This window comes from Microcaecilia unicolor, chromosome 13, assembly GCF_901765095.1.
Source record: "Microcaecilia unicolor chromosome 13, aMicUni1.1, whole genome shotgun sequence".
NCBI lineage: Eukaryota > Metazoa > Chordata > Amphibia > Gymnophiona > Siphonopidae > Microcaecilia > Microcaecilia unicolor.
The window spans coordinates 9,844,637-9,865,097 of record NC_044043.1 but is presented as its reverse complement, the minus strand read 5'-3'; the positions used below and the strand labels follow the sequence as shown (position 1 = coordinate 9,865,097).

At 43.6% G+C, this 20,461-nt stretch overlaps 1 protein-coding gene across 1 annotated transcript in view; it reads left to right on the top strand.

Moving 5' to 3' along the window:
• SH2B2 (SH2B adaptor protein 2) overlaps positions 1 to 20,082 on the top strand; it is a 120,825-nt gene extending 100,743 nt beyond the window's left edge. Inside the window, 2 exon segments of the mRNA XM_030185595.1 lie at positions 8,775 to 8,946; positions 18,933 to 20,082. Coding sequence (XP_030041455.1) covers positions 8,775 to 8,946; positions 18,933 to 19,225 — 465 coding nt within the window. The 3' untranslated portion in view covers positions 19,226 to 20,082.
• The last annotated feature ends 379 nt before the right edge of the window (positions 20,083 to 20,461 follow it).

The following is a 20,461-nucleotide window of genomic DNA, read 5'->3' as shown; positions in this document are numbered from 1 at the left end:
ATTGCTGGTCGGCTATAATACGAGTGAGCCATACCACTTCTCTGGTGGGAGTTGCTGGGGAGCTATGATACGAGTGAGCCATACCTCTTCTCTGGTGAGAATTGCTGGTCGGCTATAGTACGAGTGAGCCATACTACTTCTCTGGTGGGAGTTGCTGGTGAGCTATGATACAAGTGAGCCATACCTCTTCTCTGGTCGGCTATAATACGAGTGAGCCATACCACTTCTCTGGTGAGAGTTGCTGGTGAGCTATAATACAAATGAGCCATACCACTTCTCTGCGGAGAGTTGCGGGTGAGCTCTAATACATAAGGGGACATACCACTTCTCTGGTGAGAGTTGCTGGTGAGCTATAATACAAATGAGCCATACCACTTCTCTGCGGAGAGTTGCGGGTGAGCTCTAATACATAAGGGGCCATACCACTTCTCTGGTGAGAGTTGCTGGTGAGCTCTAATGCATAAGGGGCCATACCACTTCTCTGGTGAGAGTTGCTGGTGAGCTCTAGTACTCGGCTTTGTCGAGGAATTTGTGGCTGCTAGGATTCCATACGGCACAGAAGGTCTTTCTTTCTTTCCTGCTTTGTTATTCAAATACTGAGGCTAAGGTCACATGGCCAGGGCTCCTATTGGCTCTCTAGAGTCAGAGTTTTTTTCTCAGTCTCCACCTGCTGGTAGGCGAGCACAACCCATCAGTCCAATCCTGGTCCGGTCCGGAGGGACTAAAGGAAAGCAAATTAGCAGGTAAGATCTAATTTCTCCTTCACCCTCCACCAGCTACCAATACAAAGGGTCTCTGTGTGATACACACACCTTCCTAGCAAATTGCAGCCACTACAGCAGGAGAAATAAGAGTCACCATAAACCCCGACAGTGGGAATCAAACTCACAACCCCTATATTCAGGTACCACAACTCTAACCCTTACGCCAAACATGCAGCTGACAAATAACTGATCGAGGAGGACAGTACACTGACCAAAGAGGGCCCTCATCGCATCAAATGGCTGCCCTGTTATGGCCCCAACCCACAGTCATTGATAGACCACTGTCAGCTTCAAAGGGCTATATGTTGTCCTGTGAGACTTCAAGGGTCAAGCTGGGGGCCCTAGTAAGCTCCACATTATGTTATTGTGTTATGACACCAACCACTGCCATGGGAACCCCCACCTATGTGTATATTCCCTTTTCCCCATAGGCATCACAAAGTATTGCGCCTAAGTTATGGGTTGATGTGCAGCCCCCACCATCAGTGAGCCCCTAAAACAGTTAGTTTGACTCCCCAACACATAAAATGCCCCCAAACATACCCTTCCCACCCTGACCTCTAAATACAGCAGTATTTTGGGAGGACCAGCAGAGGTGTCCAGAAGGATCAGCTGCCTGGACAGGGCCCAGGACCTTCTCCCAGCCAGCTGTTGGATACATACACATGGGCATGCACAAACATTCACATCCCTGTCAACAATGTAAACAATCACCTCATCTATCCAACAGCCGTACCTATCTTGTGTGCCCATTACCACCTTCCAGGGTTCCCTGCAATGTCATCTCATTGGTGCCACACCTCAGACATGCCCTCCAGGTAACCACTGCCCACAGCTGTCTCTGTTCCTGGCTCCTGACACCCAGCCGCACCTCTATACAAGCCACGTCGGATGTCCTGATCTCAATTGCAATCTTTTTCACACAAACAGGGCACCCTCCAGCTGAACCGGTGGCCTCATGGAGCAGCCATCCACATCCCTGGACCAGCAGGAGTTGAAGCAAGTACATCCTGCCACACTCCCGGACCAGCAGGAGCTGGATGCTGTTGAAAAATACCGTCCTGGAAGCCCCGGCCAAATATATTCCATGTATTAAAAAAGGAGGAAGAAAGGCCAAACAACAGCCAGTATGGTTAAAAAGTAGATGAAGGAAGCTATTAGAGCTATAAGAAAATCCTTCAGGACACGGAAGAAGGATCCGGCTGAAAATAATAAGAAACAGCATAAGGAATGTCAAGTCAAATGCAAAGCGCTGATAAGGAAGGAAAAGAGAGACTTTGAAAAAAGATTGCATTGGACGCAAAAACACATAGTAAAATTTTTTTTTGCTATATTAAAAGCAAGAAGCTGGCAAAAGAATCAGTTGGACCCCTAGATGACCGAGGGGCAAGAGGAGCACTCAGGAAAGACAAAGCCATAGCAGATAGATTAAATGAATTCTTTGCACCAAGGAAGATTTGGAAGAGATACTGGTGCCAGAAATGGTATTCAAAGCTGACGAGTCAGAGAAACTGAATGAAATCACTATAAACCTGGAAGATGTAATGGCACAATTTGACAAATTGAAGAGTAGCAAATCACCTAGACCAGATGGTATTCATCCCAGAGTACTGATAGAATTGAAAAATGGACTTGCAGAACTATTGTTAGTAATATTTAATTTATCTTTAAAACCAAGCATAGTACTGGAAGATTGGAGAGTGGCCAATGTAATGCCGATTTAAAAAAAGGTTCCGAGGTGATCTGGGAAATTATATACCGGTGAGTTTGATGTCAGTGTGCAGGGCAAAATGGTAGAGACTATTATAAAGAACAAAATTACAGAGAATATTCAAATGCATGGATTAATGAGACAAAGCCAACATGGATTTAGTGAAGGGTAATCTTGCCTCACCACTCTATTACATTTCTTTGAAGGGATGAACATGTGGATAAAGGTGAGCTGGTCGATACTGTGTATCTGGATTTTCAAAAGGCGTTTGACAAAGTACCTCACGAAAGACTCCAGAGGAAATTGGAGCGTCATGGATAGGAGGTAGTGCCTATTGTGAATTAAAAACTGGTTAAAGATAGAAACAGAGAGGGTTAAATGGTTAGTATTCTCAATGGAGAAGGGTAGATAGTGCTGTTCCCCAGGGTGTCTGTGCTGGAACCACAGCTTTTGTATCATATTTATAAATGATCTAGAGATGGGAGTGACTAGTGAGGTAATTAAATTTGCTGTTGACACAAAGTTATTCAAAGTTGTTAAATTGCAAGAGGATTGTGAAAAATTACAAGAGGACCTTACGAGACTGGGCATTGAAATGGCAGATGGCAGCAAGTGCAAAGTGATGCATGTGGGAAAGAGGAACCCAAACTATACCTATGTAATGCAATGTTCCACACTAGGAGTCACTGACCAGGAAAGGGATCTAGGTGTCATTGTTGATAATATGTCGAAACCCTCTGCTTAGTGTGCGGCGGCAGCTAAGAAAGCAAATAGAAAGTTAGATATTATTAGGAAAGGAATGGAAAACAAAAATGAGGATGTTATGCCTTTGTAGTTGCTCCATGGTGCGACTGCACCTCAAATATTGTGTTCGATTCTGGTCACCGCATCTCAAAAAAGATATAGTGGAATTAGAAAAGGTACAGAGAAGGGCAATGAAAATGATAAAAGGGATGGGACGACGTCTCTATGAGGAAAGGCTAAAATGGCTTGGGCTCTTCAGCTTGGAGAAAAGATGGCTGAGGGGAGATATGATAGTGGTCTATAAAATAATGAGTGGCGTAGAACGGGTAGACATGAATCGCTTTTGTACTCTTTCCAAAAATACTAGAACTAGGGGGCATGCAATGGAACTAGAAAGTAATAAATTTAAAACAAATCAGAGAAAATATTTTTTCACTCAGTGTGTAATTAAACTCTGGAATTCGTTGCCAGAGAATGTAGTAAAAGCAGTTTGCTTAGCAGGGTTTTAAAAAGGTTTGGATAGCTTCCTAAAAGAAAAGTCCATAAGCCATTACTGAAATGGACCGGGAAAATTCACTGCTTATTTCTAGGATAAGCAGCATAAAATGTATTGTACTGTTTTGGTATCTTGCCAGGTACTTATGACCTGGCAAGGCCACTGTTGGAAACAGGATGCAAGGCTTGACTTTTGTATTTATGGAGCTGGAGCAGCCAGCCATTCCCCTGGACCAGTAGCAGCTAGAGCTGGAGCAGCCTGCCACAGACCTGGACCAGCAGGTGCAGCCTATCACAGCCCAGGACCAGGCTGCTGCTGTGGGAACCGAGGAGGTCATTGAAGACACTGGGCACTGGGAGGGGAGAGAAGAGGAGAGGAGGAGGATGTAGCCCCCCCCCCAATACTGCAGAAATAGACTTCCCCACTCCCTGCACCCAGCTCCTGCTCCCACCCAGGGTGAGCCCCACCTTCAGTTCCTGCAGCAAATTTCTGGCATGCAGAGAGAGTTGCTGCAGGAGCTGTGTTGAATTGTAACTCCTATAAAATAAATCCATATCTAACAAAGGTCAATGAAACCAGTCTTTTATTTTAGAATTGCACAAAATAGCCTGTTAACAGGGAGGAAAACCCAACAGGGACATTGCTCTCCTTGTATGTTTTCCTAAACTAAAAGTCCAAAATGGTTACATTTTGTAGCCTAAACTACAAATGGTGTAATGTATCCATTCTATTCATGGATAACAAAATAGAAAGATCAGAGGCAGACAGAATACAGATGGTCAATTCCAAGTCTATAACAAATGATGCTTTCTTAACCATGAACAAGTCACTCTGGAGCCCAAGAAAAGGTAAGAAAACATTCCTCAACAGCCAGATTATCTTTAGCTGTTCTTTTGGCGTCTTCAATCTAAATTGATTAGGCTTTCCTGAGGTAAAGGATGAAGTCTGAGAGAACAAGTTAGTAAAAATTATTGCTACGTTATATGAGACTATTTTTCAGAAAATAAATTAACCCTACATTAACCAGTTCCACAAGTCCCTACTCTTGTTCATTTGATCTCTATTAAGATCACTATCAACATCTCCAGGTTGCTAACCTAACACCATATTACTTGACTATTATATAAATATTTAGCTATTGCCTTGCACTTACACATAGGCTACAGAACATTGGTATACACCACAAAAAATTAAAATTCCAATTATGATCACCAGTATTTAAACTATCTTCTTCTAATCACTTTATGTTTCTAAAACTCCTAAGATTCTATCTTGTCCCGCGCTTACTACTTCACTTATTCAAGAAAGAATTCTGTCCCTAAGTTCTCCTAAGAAAAGCTGTGACTAGTGTAGGCTTGATTTCTCCAGATATCTTCAAACGTCTTTAAGCTGTTCTCACATGTAGAGGTATAAAGAATTAGGGTAACCATGCTATAATCCATCATGCTTTCAAGTTCAGCATTCCATTCACTAATCCAGAAACTTCTGCATCTGGGTGAGGTAAATGGTTGGGCTTTACTCCTTCATACACAAACTGTAACACAGGTATAAAGAACAAGTTCCAACCACACACTGTATACAATATTATATATACTCTTAAAGTGTTAACATGATCAATATTCCCCAGATTCTTTCTGTTTTAAGGGTTTTACATTTTTTTCATTAGGAGGAAAAAAGACCTCAGAAGCCTACCGTGCTCAGTGCCACAGCACAGACAGTTTTTACCACTAAATAGGTACACAGCTCGATCATGGGTCAAAAACCTCCGTTTTTTTTTTTCTTTTTTCTTTGCAATTAAAATACCAAAATAGAACTTCTTTTATCAAGCACAAATAGCCAGCATTTAACTTCTTGCAGCAATCCCGACGGGGACCCGTTTCGCCACCGGCTTTTTCAAGGAAACTGCTTTTATCTTGTTCCTGTACCCCATCTGCCATTATCTAAGCAGCATTAAAACGGAAAAAAATCTGGGGAATATTGATTGTGTTAACACTATAAGAGTATATATAATATTGTGCACAGTGTGTGGTTGGGCTTTACTCCTGACATAGCATCTGTTGAATTAGCTATGGCCCCATCTCACATCATCAGGTGATATCTTCTTTTTCTTCACTGCACTTATGTCAGGTCTCACTTCAACTGGACAGCAAAGGAAAACAAGGAGAGAGTGACTCATGATGTGAGTAAAAATACAGAGCAGACATGAGAGTCAAGGCAGGATGGATATATATATACAGTTCCCTAAAATTACATCCCTTTTTAAAGCACATATTTCCTTTAACTGGCCTATCTCTTTCTTTTAAGTTCAAAAAGTTTAATAATAGTACTAGCATTATTTACAAAACAATACTTTAATGCTGAAGAAAAGAATAACCTGCTGATGCAATACAAAGAGTAAGTAGGAAGCTAGGAAAAGTCCTTAGTCTCAAGGTAAACAAGTACAACTGTTCAGTCTCTTTAAAACTTTGTTGCAGTTGTAGGCAGACAATCCCGGTGGCAAATGAGGCTGTAGCAGCCCTTCAGTTCCCTCTGGTAGCTGATTAACAGAAGGTCCTGATGCTGTAAATCATCCTTCTTTGCACAATTGCAGTGGAGACTTGTGCTGAGGCACCTTTCACATAGCTTAGTATTCTCTGTTGGGGAAGTCTGTGATTGGAAGGCTTCAACGAATGTTAAATGAAGGTTCTGTAAAACTGCAACATGGCTCAAAACAGTAAATCAGTTAAATATGTTGAGGGCCTCATATTTGTTTAGGCCACAAATCAGTCACTTTCTGTGTATCTTCTAGCAAGCTTGTTATTAATATTCTCTGTTCTCTTTTCTAGTTTGTTTAATATCAGCCCAATTTCTTAACACATATTCCATTAACTCAGTGATTTTATTCCCAGGTCTTTATACTTTACACGGTTCTATTTTCTAGTTATATTTAATTCACATAAGCACCCCTACTCAGATACTTCCATTTATATTAACTTTACACATATCTTCAAATCAATCTGCAATTTGTTTCTATACATGCTGCCTAGTAAAATAGCAGTCACCCCTGCCATGTGACAATTCACAATATGTACTGTTTAACAGTTCACACAATTTGCACAGTGGCAGTTAACTTGAGAAGGAAGTTGCAATAGTCTAAGCGAGAGGTGATAAGAGTGTGGATAAGTGTTCTGGTAGTGTGCTCAGAAAGGAAAGGACGAATTTTGGTGATATTATAGAGAAAGAAACGACAGGTTTTAGCAGTCTGTTGAATATGTGCAGAGAAGAGAGAGGAGTCGAAGATGACCCCAAGGTCCCTGTCTCATCAGCTCGCCCATGGTGGCAATGAGTTGCTGCCAAACATCATAATGTTTGGCAGCAACTCGTGGATTGTTGCCTGTCTGATAGGATCTGAACCAGGCAAGTACGGTCCCATTGATACCTGTCAGTCGTGCTAGCCTGATATCATGATCCACAGTGTCCAAAGCTGATGAGAAATCTAGCAGTACATAATTACATAAGTATTGCTATACTAGGAAAGACCAAAGGTCCATCATGTCCACCATCCTGTTTCCAACAGTGGCCAATCCAGGTCACAAATACCTGGCAAGATCCCCAAAAAGTACAAAACATTTTATAATGCTTATCCCAGAAATAGTGGATTTTCCCCAAGTCCATTTAATAACGGTCTATGGACTTTTCCTTTAGGAAGCCGCCCAAACCTTTTTTAAACTCTGCTAAGCTAACTGCGATTACCACATTCTCTGGCAACGAATTCCAGAGTTTAATTACACGTTGAGTGAAGAAATATTTTCTCCGATTTGTTTTAAATTTACTACATTGTAGCTTCATTGCATGCCCCCTAGTCCTAGTATTTTTGGAACGCGTAAACAGTTGCTTCACATCTACCCGTTCAACTCCACTCATTATTTTATAGACCTCTATCATATCTCCCCTCAGCCGCCTTTTCTCCAAGCTGAAGAGCCCTAGCCGCTTTTAGCCTTTCCTCATAGGGAAGTCGTCCCATCCCCTTTATCATTTTAGTCGCCATTCTCTGCACAAACACCGAGGCGAATCCCCTGTCTCAGTTTCTGTGAAGATTATCTAGTAGGGATACGAGGATCATTACCGGATCTGAATCCAGATTGACATGGATCTAGCCAGTGTCTCTTCTAGCCAATCATTAAGTTGAACACAGACAGTTTGTTATGTTGGATACTGGCTGGTAACTTATTTTTTTACACAAATATAGGTATCATTTTACCTGTGACAAGCTGTATATGTGACAAGCTGTATATGTTTGTTCTGTGCATGTTTTAGATTTGTGATTTTAATTCTTTTATGCAAGTTTACATATGTTTTTTTCAGCATTTGTTATAGTTATATGCCCCCTGGTGCAGCCCATTTGGACGAAACATGACCATGTCAGGCACAATTTCTAAGTTGAACTTTGTTCAAGTTACCTCTGGTTCTTTGAATTTTTGGTGCTGTTCTCTTTTTTTTGTTGTTGTTGCTGTTATAGCACCTACCTCGCTTTATATAGTAGCGTTGGGATGCCTTCAGTCTGACATGATGTCCACATTTTGCCTTTATGTAATGAATAAAAGATAGCCTTGCCTGAATTACCTCTTATGTGTATGCTGTGCCAATGGGAATACTGCTCCTGGGGACCTCAAGGTTCAGATCTGCTTCCTTCTAGATCTCCACCACTAAACTAGTAGAATACCCATTTCCCATTCTGTTTCTCAAATATTTGTCTTTTATTGTTCTGCCACACAGTTGCCTATGTATACATTTGTTACCAATTTAAGATGTCACGGAATTTTGAGTTTTAAGAAATATGAGATTCACTCCATTGCCTCAGGCAGAAAAATTAGATTGTGAGCCCAAGTTACTACAGAAGAAGGTGTGGGTAAATGCAAATAAAGGGCTGGGAGGGATTACCCTTGTCCTATCCTTATGGGTTGCATTAGACATGTAAGCCACACAATCTGACGTAATGGATAAATTATAAACCTCTTTGTCCTGATATGTGAATATTTTCTCTGTGTGCTTATGAGTCACTGATATCCTATCTGTGCAGCACCTGCGTTTGTCTCTGAATGAGAACGGTCAGTGCCACGTCCAGCATCTCTGGTTCCAGACTATCTTCGACCTGCTGAAACATTTTCACAGCCACCCCATCCCGCTGGAGTCAGGTGGCTCTGCTGACATCACTCTGCGTACTTATGTTGTGGTCGAGGACCCTAGACCTGGTAGGAGATCTTATACATCAGCCTACGCTTTGTAGTAAAAAGGAAAGAAAGAGAAAGGATTTGGTTATTGTTTAAATGGTGATTTGATGTCGGTCTGTTCTCTTTGGTTCAGAGATGTTCAGTTTGCCACATGCCACAGCTGGCTACTTTCAGGAAGCTCAGTGACCTCACGAGGCACTTGAACATATAGGCGCCAGCTCTGTGGGTGCCTGAGCACCCCCAATATTTTTCCCTGTAAGTCTGTAGATCTGGGGCAGCAAACTCCATACTGCAGAGCTACAGGAAGGAAGTGCTTCTCTATCCTAGGTGGGGCTCCACCTTCCCCCTTCAAGCTATTGGTTAGAGGCAAGGAGGTTTAATGACAGGAGCCAGCATGACGTCAAAGAGCTGAAGCGACCCCTCCCATGCAGCTGCCATATTAGCCAGAACAAAACAGTTGCTATCACTGTTGAAAACAATAGCAAACTTGTGAGGATTTATGAAACCTCCTAGGTTTTGCATTTCCTCTGTTAAGAAGGGATTGGTGGGGGAGGGGGAGGGGGTTGGGGAGTTTTTGAGGGGTCTGTGAAGGGAGGAAAGGTTATATTCAAAATGTATTTGTCAGTGCTCCAGAGCTTGCTTTGTTATTTGCAATGCTGTATTGTAGATTTCAGTGCTGCGCTATATGACTTTATTTTTTTCTTTTTATATATGTCATCACAAGTAAAAACCAAAGGCATACAGCGCAGCACTGAAATCCACAATACAGCATTGCAAATAACAAAGCAAGCTCTGGAGCACTGACAAACACATATAAACTTGAATATAACTCCCCCCCCCCTTCACAGACCCTTTGGAAAAACTCCCCACCCCCTGATCCCTCCTAAAAGAGGGAATGCAAAACCTAGGAGGTTAATAAACCTCATAAGTTTGCTATTGTTTTGTTCTGGCCAATATGGTGGCAAACTCTGCCCACTGCCTTCAGCCCAGATAATGGGCGAGAGAGGTTCACGCCAAGTCCTGTCTTTAAACTTCCTTGGCTGGAGGTGTGTGTCTAATAGACTGCAGGGGAAGAGGGAGTTGCAGCCTAGCAGCTGCGAATGGGGAAGGCAAGTGCAGCAAACAGACACATTGACAAAATGAACAGACAGATTCAGATAACTTTATTGGTATGACAATTTTACCTATGTACCAAAAGTACTACTTATAGCCGTTAAGGTAAAGACAGAGAGGAATACAGGGGGCTAGGAAGGGGTGAAGGGAATGGAAAGGGTTTACTGATTAAGAGAGACAATGCTGCTCTGAAATGCTGGAAGAGGCAGAAAGGAGCTGTAAAGCTAAGAGAGGTTGGGTGATGGGGACAGGGACGATAGTGGAGCTGTGGGTAGGGGTAGACACAGGCTATGAGGATCAAAGGAACTCAGAGGGAGCATGAGCTGTGTGGAGGAAGGCTGCTGACAGAAGAAGACATGATCTGGACTAGCCCAGATGTCCTTGGTATGTGGACTCCACAGACCAAGGTCTTCAGGTGGTTCTTAAGGTTCTTCAGTTGGCCCCCTTTGAGTCCCTTCATTCGGCAAGTATCAAAGATCTTACTTTAAAGGCAGTATTTCTAGTTGCCATTTCATCGGCACGGAGAGTTTCAGAGCCTCATGCTCTCTCTTGCAGGGATCCCTTTCTCCGCTTTTCTGACTCGGGAGCTTCCATTTGGACAGTTCTGCCCTTTTCATGTCAATCAGACCGTGTTTCTTCCTTCTTTTTCCAGGGAGGACTATTCTGCAGAATAGTAACATAGTAAGTGATGTGATGGCAGATGAAGACCTGAATGGTTCATCCAATCTGCCCAACAGTCACATTCTTTATCAATTTAAGATTAAATCAACAATGAACGTGATATTATATATTTGACCATGGTCTTTCTTTGGTGTTTCTGGGACATAGACCATAGAAGTCTGCCCAGCAACTACTGGAGTTGCTGTCAAAGCTCATTCCAGCCTATCCAAATCCATTTTGTCATTTGCGGGACACAGGCCATAAACTCTGTCCAGTACTGTCCTCATATTCCAAATTACTGGAGTTTCCGTCAAAGCTCTCTGTAACCCATTCTACAACCGGATTGCTATATGCGGGACTCAGACCATACAGGCCAGCCCAGGACCGGTCTTAGTTGATACAGCCAGAGTTACCATTTAAGCACCACTTGCCATGCAAACACATAGGCAACCCTTTAAGTTTTCTTTTTTTTTTTTATACCATTCATTTCCTAATTTGAGATCCTCTGTGTTCATCCCATGCCTTTTTAAATTCTGCCAGTTTTTTTCTACACCACCTCCCTCGGGAGGGCATTCCAGGCATCAACCACCCTCTCCATGAAAAAGAATTTTCTGATATCACTCCTAAGTCATCCTCCTGCAACTTTAATTCATGTCCTCTAGTTTTACCAGTTTCTCTTCACTGGAAAATATTTGTTTCTATATGAATACATTTAAAGTATGCCTGTATCATATCTTCCCTATCCTCTTCTCCTCTAGGGTATACGTATTTAGGTCTTCCAGTCTTTTCTCATACGTCTTTTGGTGCAAGCCCCATGTAATTTTTCTCGCCTTCCTCTGGACCTTGAGTCTTCTTACATCTTAGCAAGTTATAGCCTCCAAAACTGAACACAGTACTCCAGGTGGCACCTCACCAACGACTTGTACAGGGGCATCAACACCTCCTTTCTTCTGTTGGTTACACCCCTCCCTATACAGCCTAGCATCCTTCTGTCTATGACCACCGCCTTGTCACACTGTTTCGTCGCCTTCAGATCCTCAGATACTGTCACCCCAAGATCCCTCTCCCTGTCTGTACATATCAGCCTCTCACCACCTAACAACTGTTGGATGTGAAGCATGTCCCTCTGCGCTATCTTACTACTACCAACAATTTCAGGTGGTCTGACCATCTTTTTCTCCTCTTTGCGGGACCCTGGAAGGATTTGCTGGCCTCCAAAGCGACAGTGGCTCGATGGCTTAAGGAGTCTATTTCTTTGGCTTACATTCTGAGGGGCTGATCTGCTCCCATACACGCTAAGGCTCATTCTACCAGGTCTTTGGCGACTTCTTTGGCAGGGTCTAGGGCAATTTCTTTGGCAGAGATCTGTCAGTGAGCGACGTGGTCATCTTCTCATTCCTTTGTTAAGCATTACCCTTTGGATGTGTCTGTTCGAGCAGATGCTTCCTTTCTTAAGGATTGCTTTTTTTACATTCTATTTGTCTGGACTCATCCTTGGGACATAATGGAAAAAAAATTAGTTTATTACCTGATAATTTTCTTTTCTTTAGTCCCAAAGGATCAGTCCAGAGCCTGCCCTTCTGTGATGGTTTTGGATTTTCCGGGTTCTATGTAATTTCGTTTCTGTTATTTCTAAGACACGAGTTTTGCCCTTTATTTCGTAGTTGTTTTTCTATCTAGAGGCTGGAATTTTTCCTCTAGAAGTCACTCTCTTTCATTGCTTTATTATCGAATGCTGGCTTGATTTGCTAAGCGCAGGAGCTTATAAGGCACAACTCATTAGATTTCTCTATCTTCACTTGCTAGTGGATGGTCACAACCCATTTGTCTGGACTGAACTTTTGGGACTAAAGGAAATAAAATTATCTGGTAATTAACTAATTTTTCCATCCTACCCCCCCCCCCCCCCCCAAAACAAACGTCAAACTGCATTGAGAGAAAGAAATGAGGGAAAAACCAAATAAGAAGATGAGAGAAGGAAATAGATATTAAGGTGGGGAGGGACTGAGAAAGAAGCAGGGATGGTCTGAGAGAAAAGAAAGTGTATGATGTGCACAGGTTAGGTAGAGAAGAGGGACTATTGAGGAATGGCTGGGAGGGGGAGAATATGGGTTGTATAGATGGGCCAGGGTGGCCTGGAAGGCATAGTGTGAGTGTGGTGTAGATGGGTTGGGAGCTGTGGGATGGTAAACTGTGGCTATGAGTTGGGGTTGGGGAGGAAGAGAAACTGGTGAGACTTGCAATCCTACCCCTAGCATTTCTTTTACCCACAAGTCCTCCCCGTCTGTGTGCTATGTGCTGTGCACTCAGGGCCAGTCTTAGCACTTGCGGGGCCCTGTGCAGACCAGTTCGGTGGGGCCCCCCCCATCCCACCTAGCCCCACCCCTTGTTGACAAGATATGTTTTAAATTTTTTGTATTTCAAATAAAGACAAATCAAGCAAAACTTGTACAGAAAAACTAATTCAAATATGCACAATGCTTTCATAGGAAACCTTTGGGTTTAAAAAGCAAAACCATATGCATGTAAGGACTGGATAAATGAATTAAAACAAATCCCCTTAATATGTAATATTTGGTAGCAATAATGAAACAGTGATTGAATATTCACATAGCAAGCAGCCTGAGCCAACATATTTCTTTTCTACTGAACATAATTAACTTTGTTTGAACTTGGCTGCTAATAGTGTGCTGAACTGGACAATGTTGGCACATTTAGACTGACTCTGGACAGTTCTGCACAAAGGAAACCCTTCCCTCATTAATCAATACCTTCTCAGTGAAATAGTAGTAATAAAAAAAAGACAAGTGCATTTTTATAATATACCACTGCATTCCACAAAGCAAAGGAGCAAGTTCTCACATGCCATCTTTTTTTCTTTTGATGTAGGCACAGGAAAAATAAAAAGATTTTAAATGCTCCCAGGTTTCAATCTAATTCATGTTTAATGTGGGATAAAATGCCATAAATAAGTAAATAAATAAATAAATACATAGAAACTCTGAATGTTGAGCACCTGAACATGATGTCTGTTTAGTGGCCCTTTACCAGGAGAAAAAAAAATCTCTGCACGCTGACCCTCTTGCTACCGCATCGTCTTTAAAATGGCTGCCGAGACTTCCAATGGCAGCCTCATAAGACTTCAGTTGAAATCCCGCGAGACCGCCGATGGAAGCAGCCATTTAAAAAATGCAATGTGGCAGCAAGAGGATCAGCAACAATGGGTAGGGTGGCTTCAGGTATGTGCCGGGATAGCACTCTGCAGTTGAGGGGACAGGGAGCAGGGGAGCACCCTACGGCTCGGGGGAGGAGAGGCAAAGCAGTCAAATCGTGGCCCATGCACGAAAGGAGACAGCAATAACAGGGAGAGGGAGGGAGTGCCGCGGGGCCCCTGGAAGCGTGAGGCCATGTGCTACCGCCCCTGTCACCCCTGCTCATTTAGAAAACCTGACCAGTTGTGTTCACAGCCCATCATGCTTTAGGACTTGTTAATTTGTACCAAGTTGAGCACCCCCAATCATTTTGAAAATCTGGCTCCTGTGCTTGGACAAGTGCACTGTTTCCTACTATTATGGCTGTTTTAGGCAATTTTATTTTCCAGTTTAAGTAGAGAGGTGTGGTAGTCGTGTTAGTCCACTCTTAAGGTTATCAGTAGAAATCAAACAAAACATGGAAAAGAAAATAAGATGATACCTTTTTTAGTGGACATAACTTAATACATTTCTTGATTAGCTTTCGAAGGTTGCCCTTCTTCCTCAGATCAGAAATAAGCAAATGTGGTAGCAGATAGTATATATGAGTGAGACATCCAAGCATTACTTTGACAGTCTGACAGGGTGGGAGTGGGTAGGAGGTATGCATGGGGACATCAAAGCATTTCATTGATATTCTAACAGGATGGGTGTGGGTACATAAGTAATGCCACACTGGGAAAAGACCAAGGGTCCATCGAGCCCAGCATCCTGTCCACAACAGCGGCCAATCCAGGCCAAGGGCACCTGGCAAGCTTCCCAAACGTACACACATTCTATACATGTTATTCCCGGAATTGTGGATTTTTCCCAAGTCCATTTAGTAGCGGTTTATGGACTTGTCCTTTAGGAAACTGTCTAACCCCCTTTTAAACTCTGCCAAGCTAACCGCCTTCACCACGTTCTCCGGCAACGAATTCCAGAGTTTAATTACGCGTTGGATGAAGAAACATTTTCTCCGATTTGTTTTAAATTTACTACACTGTAGTTTCATCACATGCCCCTAGTCCTAGTATTTTTGGAAAGCGTGAACAGACGCTTCACATCCACCTGTTCCAGTCCACTCATTATTTTATATACCTCCCCTCAGCCGTCTCTTCTCCAAGCTGAAAAGCCCTAGCCTCCTTAGTCTTTCTTCATAGGGAAGTCGTCCCATCCCCGCTATCATTTTTGTCGCCCTTCGCTGCACCTTTTCCAATTCCACTATATCTTTCTTGAGATGCGGCGACCAGAATTGAACACAATTCTCAAGGTGCGGTCGCACCATGGAGCGATATAACGGCATTATAACATCCTCACACCTGTTTTCCATACCTTTCCTAATAATACCCAACATTCTGTTCGCTTTCCGAGCCACAGCAGCACACTGAGCAGAAGGTTTCAGTGTATTATCGACGACGACACCCAAATCCCTTTCTTGGTCCGTAACTCCTAACGTGGAACCTTGCTTGACATAGCTATAATTCGGGTTCTTTTTTCCCCACATGCATCACCTTGCACTTGCTCACATTAAACGTCATCTGCCATTTAGCTGCCCAGTCTCCCAGTCTCATAAGGTCCTTCTGTAATTTTTCACAATCCTGTTGCGAGTCAATGACTTTGAATAACTTTGTGTCATCAGCAAATTTAATTACCTCGCTAGTTACTCCCATCTCTAAATCATTTGTAAATATATTAAAAAGCACCGGTCCTAGCACAGACCCCTGAGGAACCCCACTAACTACCCTTCTCCATTGTGAATACTGCCCATTTAACCCCACTCTCTGTTTCCTATCCTTCAACCAGTTTTTAATCCACAATAGGACATTTCCTCCTATCCCATGACCCTCCAATTTCCTCTGTAGCCTTTCATGAGGTACCTTGTCAAACGCCTTTTGAAAATCCAGATACACAATATCAACCGGCTCCCCTTTGTCCACATGTTTGTTTACTCCTTCAAAGAATTGAAGTAAATTGGTCAGGCAAGATTTCCCCACACAAAAGCAGTGCTGACTCGGTCTCAGTAATCCATGTCCTCGGATGTGCTCTGTAATTTTGTTTTTAATAATAGCCTCTACCATTTTCCCCGGCACCGACGTCAGACTCACCGGTCTATAATTTCCCGGATCTCCCCTGGAACCTTTTTTAAAAATGGGCGTTACATTGGCCACCCTCCAATCTTCTGGTACCACGCTCGATTTTAAGGATAAATTGGCCTTAAGGATAAATTGGCTACATCACTAGCAGTAGCTCCGCAAGCTCATTTTTCAGTTCTATCAGTACTCTAGGATGAATACCATCCCGGCCAGGAGATTTGCTACTCTTCAGTTTGCTGAACTGCCCCATTAGGTCCTCCAGGTTTACCGTGAAGTCAGTAAGTTTCTCCGACTCGTTCACTTGAAATATCATTTCCGACACCGGTATCCCTCCCAAATCTTCCTCTGTGAAGACCGAAGCAAAGAATTCATTCAATCTCTCCGCTACGTCTTTGTCTTCCTTGATCGCTCCTTTTACCCCTCGGTCATCCAGCGGCCCAACCGATTCTTTTGCCGGCTTCCTGCTTTTAATATACCGAAAACATTTTTTACTATGTTTTTTTTGCCTCTAATGCTATCCTTTTTTCGGAATCCCTCTTGGCCTTCTTTATCTGGGCCTTGCATTTGCTTTGACACTCCTTATGCTGCTTCTTGTTATTCTCAGACGGTTCCTTCTTCCATTTTCTGAAGGCATTTCTTTTAGCCCTAATAGCTTCCTTCACCTCACTTTTCAATCAGGTCGGCTGTCTTTTGGAGTTCCGTCTTTCTTTTCTAATTTGTGGAATATGTTTGGCCTGGGCCTCCAGGATGGTCTTTTTGAACAGCGTCCATGCCTGTTGTACAGTTTTTACCCTCTCAGTTGTCCCCCTAAGTTTTTTTTCCACCGTTCTTCTCATTTTATCATAGTCTCCTTTTTTAAAGTTAAACGCTAACGTATTTGACTTCCTGTGTATAGTTACTTCAAGGTTGATATCAAAACTGATCATATTATGATCACTGTTATCAAGCGGCCCCAGTACCATAACGTCCCTCACCAGATCATGCGCTCCACTAAGGACCAAGTCTGGAATTTTTCCTTCTCTCGTCGGCTCCTGCACCAGCTGCTCCATAAAGCTGTCCTTGATGTCATCAAGGAATTGTACCTCTCTAGCGTGTCCCGATGTTACATTTACCAAGTCTATATTTGGATAATTGAAGTCACCCATTATTATCACATTGCCTATTTTGTTTGCGTTTCTAATTTCTTTAATCATTTCTACGTCTACCTGCTCATCCTGGCGAGGCGGACGGTGGTACACCCCTATCACCGTCCTTTTCCCTTTTATACATGGAATTTCAACCCACAATGATTCAAGGGTGTGATTTGTGTCCTGCTGAATTTGTAATCTATCTGAGTCAAGGCTCTCGTTAATATACAATGCTACCCCTCCACCAGTCCAGTCCACCCGATCACTATGATACTTTGTACCCCGGTATGACAGTGTCCCACTGGTTATCCTCCTTCCACCAGGTCTCAGTAATGCCTATTATATCCAATTTTTCATTTAGTGCAATATATTCCAACTCTCCCATCTTAGACTCCTATCATTTACATATAGACATGACTGGTAAACAGAGAAATACAATTTTATGGTTTATAATGGGCTAGAAAACCCAGATCCTTGTTAAGTCCTGTCTGTTGGGTGTCAAAATATTCAATCATTCTGACTTCAAAGGTCTTACGTTCCTGTATTATTTTAAAGTTACCTTTCAGGATTCTAACTATGAAATCACTGGTGCAGTGTCTTGGTCTTGTAAAAAGATGGCCCACCGGGGTGGGAACCTGACTGGCACCGGCTATCTTCATGTGATGTCTGTGCAGATTGAATCTTGTCTTAAGCATCTGGCCTGTTTCTCCAATATAGCATCCTTCGTTACATTTTTTACACTGAATGATATATACCACATTGGAAGATAAGCATGTGAAAGATTCCTTTATGTTGAATATTTTTCCTTTGTGAATGACTGTGGGGTCCTGTGCAGTGGCGTTCCTAGGGTGGCTGACACCCGGGACGGATCGCCGATGTGTCCCCCCCCCCCCCCCCCCCCCCCGGCGAAAGGACACACCTCCCCCCCCCCCAGGCGAAGGACACCCCCCCCGGGTGCATTTTACCTCCTGGGGGGGGGGGGGGTGCCGCGCGCCTGTCTGCTTCGCTCGTTCCATGCTCCCTCTGCCCCGGAACAGGAAGTAACCTGTTCCGGGGCAGAGGGAGCACGGAACGAGCGGAGCAGACAGGCATGCGGCACCCCCCCAGCAGCGTGCACCCGGGGCAAACCGCACCCACCGCCCCCCCTAGGAACGCCAGAGGTCCTGTGAAATGTTTTGGCATAGCTTGCAGCTGGATATATTGCAGGGAAATGTGCCCTTTTCCTTTTCAGTCTGTGTTGGTAGTTTACTTCTGATTAGCTTGTGTTTTAAGTTGGGTGGCTGTCGGAAGGCAAGCACTGGTGGGGCTGGGAATATCTCTTTCAGTAATTCATCTTCCTGGAGTAGAGGCTGTAAGTCTCTCATTTTCCAGTTTAAAACAATCATCATCCTAATTTTATTGTCTACATTAACTGTAGACAGTACAACAACTTGCAATTATAGCCCAAGTAAACTTCCTTCAAATGCAGCAGAGAAAATGCAGCATTTTCAGGTGGCACAGAGCCTACTTAGCATGATTCTTAAATATTTGGAGCCCTGCGGTACCACTCTGGCAGTTGTCCACAACCATTGAATTAAGGATATAGCATATGGCTCCAAGCATCTGAGAGACAGCCAAGAGCAAGTGAGCAGTAGGGTCTGTGGATGTACAGTTTAGCAGTTTCCCTGATGTTAACTCTAGTGCCACGTCCCAGAAATTGCCATTTAAGCAGCTGTTAGTATTGCCAACCAGATACGTTTTAAATGATTGGGTAATGTCTTACTAGGCTGTTTGTTTTTCAGATTCTGGCCCTTTCCAGGCTGTCACTGCACAGCAGACAGGCTCCAGGAGCGAGCTCCAGTCACAGCACTACTTTTCTGGGTTTGCTCCCCTACCAGCCTCTCCGGCAGAAGGTGGTACTTCCACACCCCAGCCACTGTATTACAGGATGGATGGGCTGTTGAGTGCTCGGAGCCGCAGTAACAGTGCTGAGCGCCTTTTGGAACCTCCAAGCCTAAACACTGATGATTACCATGAGAGTGATGGATCTCGTAGCAGGACCAGGGCAGTGGAGAACCAGTACTCATTTTACTAAAGACAATGGGGCCAACCTTGGTTTGTTATACGAGAGATCCCATTCTGCATAGTGCCACAACTATGAAAGGGTGCATCACTCTGCTCAAGCCCTTTAGATGTTATCTGTCAAACTGCTGCCCTGACCCTTCAGGATTCAAAACCCCTTCAACTTTGGGTGGTTAATCGTTATTCAGGAGAAAGCTGTCCCCCAGATTGGGGGGGTTGGGGAACCACCAGTGGACTAAGGAAACCTGCCAACTGCTGCAGAAAGGAAGTGCAATAGCGAAGATGGAGAGTTTAAGGCAGGACCCAGGCCTGTGCTGTCTGTCAGAGGTGGTGAGCTACTCATGTGTAAGATCAGCTGAGACCTTTCAAGTGCTGCACTTTTGTACACCATTAAAACTGTTGCAAATTTTAGACGTGGAGCATTTGATTTTGGAGATGCTTCCTTTCACTAAGTTCTTATTTTTCCTTATATAATTTTCTACAGTGCTATCAAAAGTCCTGGATGGAAAAATCTTTATATGAACTGTGTATTCCCCTCTGTTCTGCACAGAGCAGGCGGTCCTCTCGCTTTTGTTTACTGCCAGGATTCCCAGCTGGCTGGTTCTAGTCCTGATTTTATAACAGGTGGACTTGTAGGTCTGATTTCCCTAAATAAGTCTGTTAGTAACACAGCTGCCTGGCTGCCGTGCTCAGCACTTTCTGGCAGGGTCTAGCCATTGATTCTGGTATTGTTAAAGCTGTATCCCAAGTACCATGTAGCATTTCAACATTTGTGTAATGCATGGAGTGAAACGCCTTCGTTCCCAAATTAAAAATATTGCTTTTAGATGAATGTTTCTGAAGTTGCTTTCATTCAATTGCTCTAACCACTTAAACAGTACGTCTCACAGATTACCACATAAGAATTGCTATACTGGATCAGTCCAAAGGTCCATCAAACCCAGTATCTTGCTTCCAATTCAGGTTGACCATAGTTGGGAAGATACAAAAAGTAAACACTTGAATTTGACTGGTGCATACAGTGCCATTTGTGGTGACATATACTGTGTGGCAGGGGCATAGCTACGCGGGGCCACGGGGGCATGAGCCCCTGTAGATTTGACCCTGGCCCCCCGCCAACCCCTTCGACCCCCCCCCTCCTGCCGCCAACCTTCCCCCGCTGCCACTGGCGAGGGTACCCAACCCCCGCCAGCCGGTCCTCTTCTCCGGTGCGGCCGCGTTGCTGATCTGGAAGGGCAGGCTTCTGTTT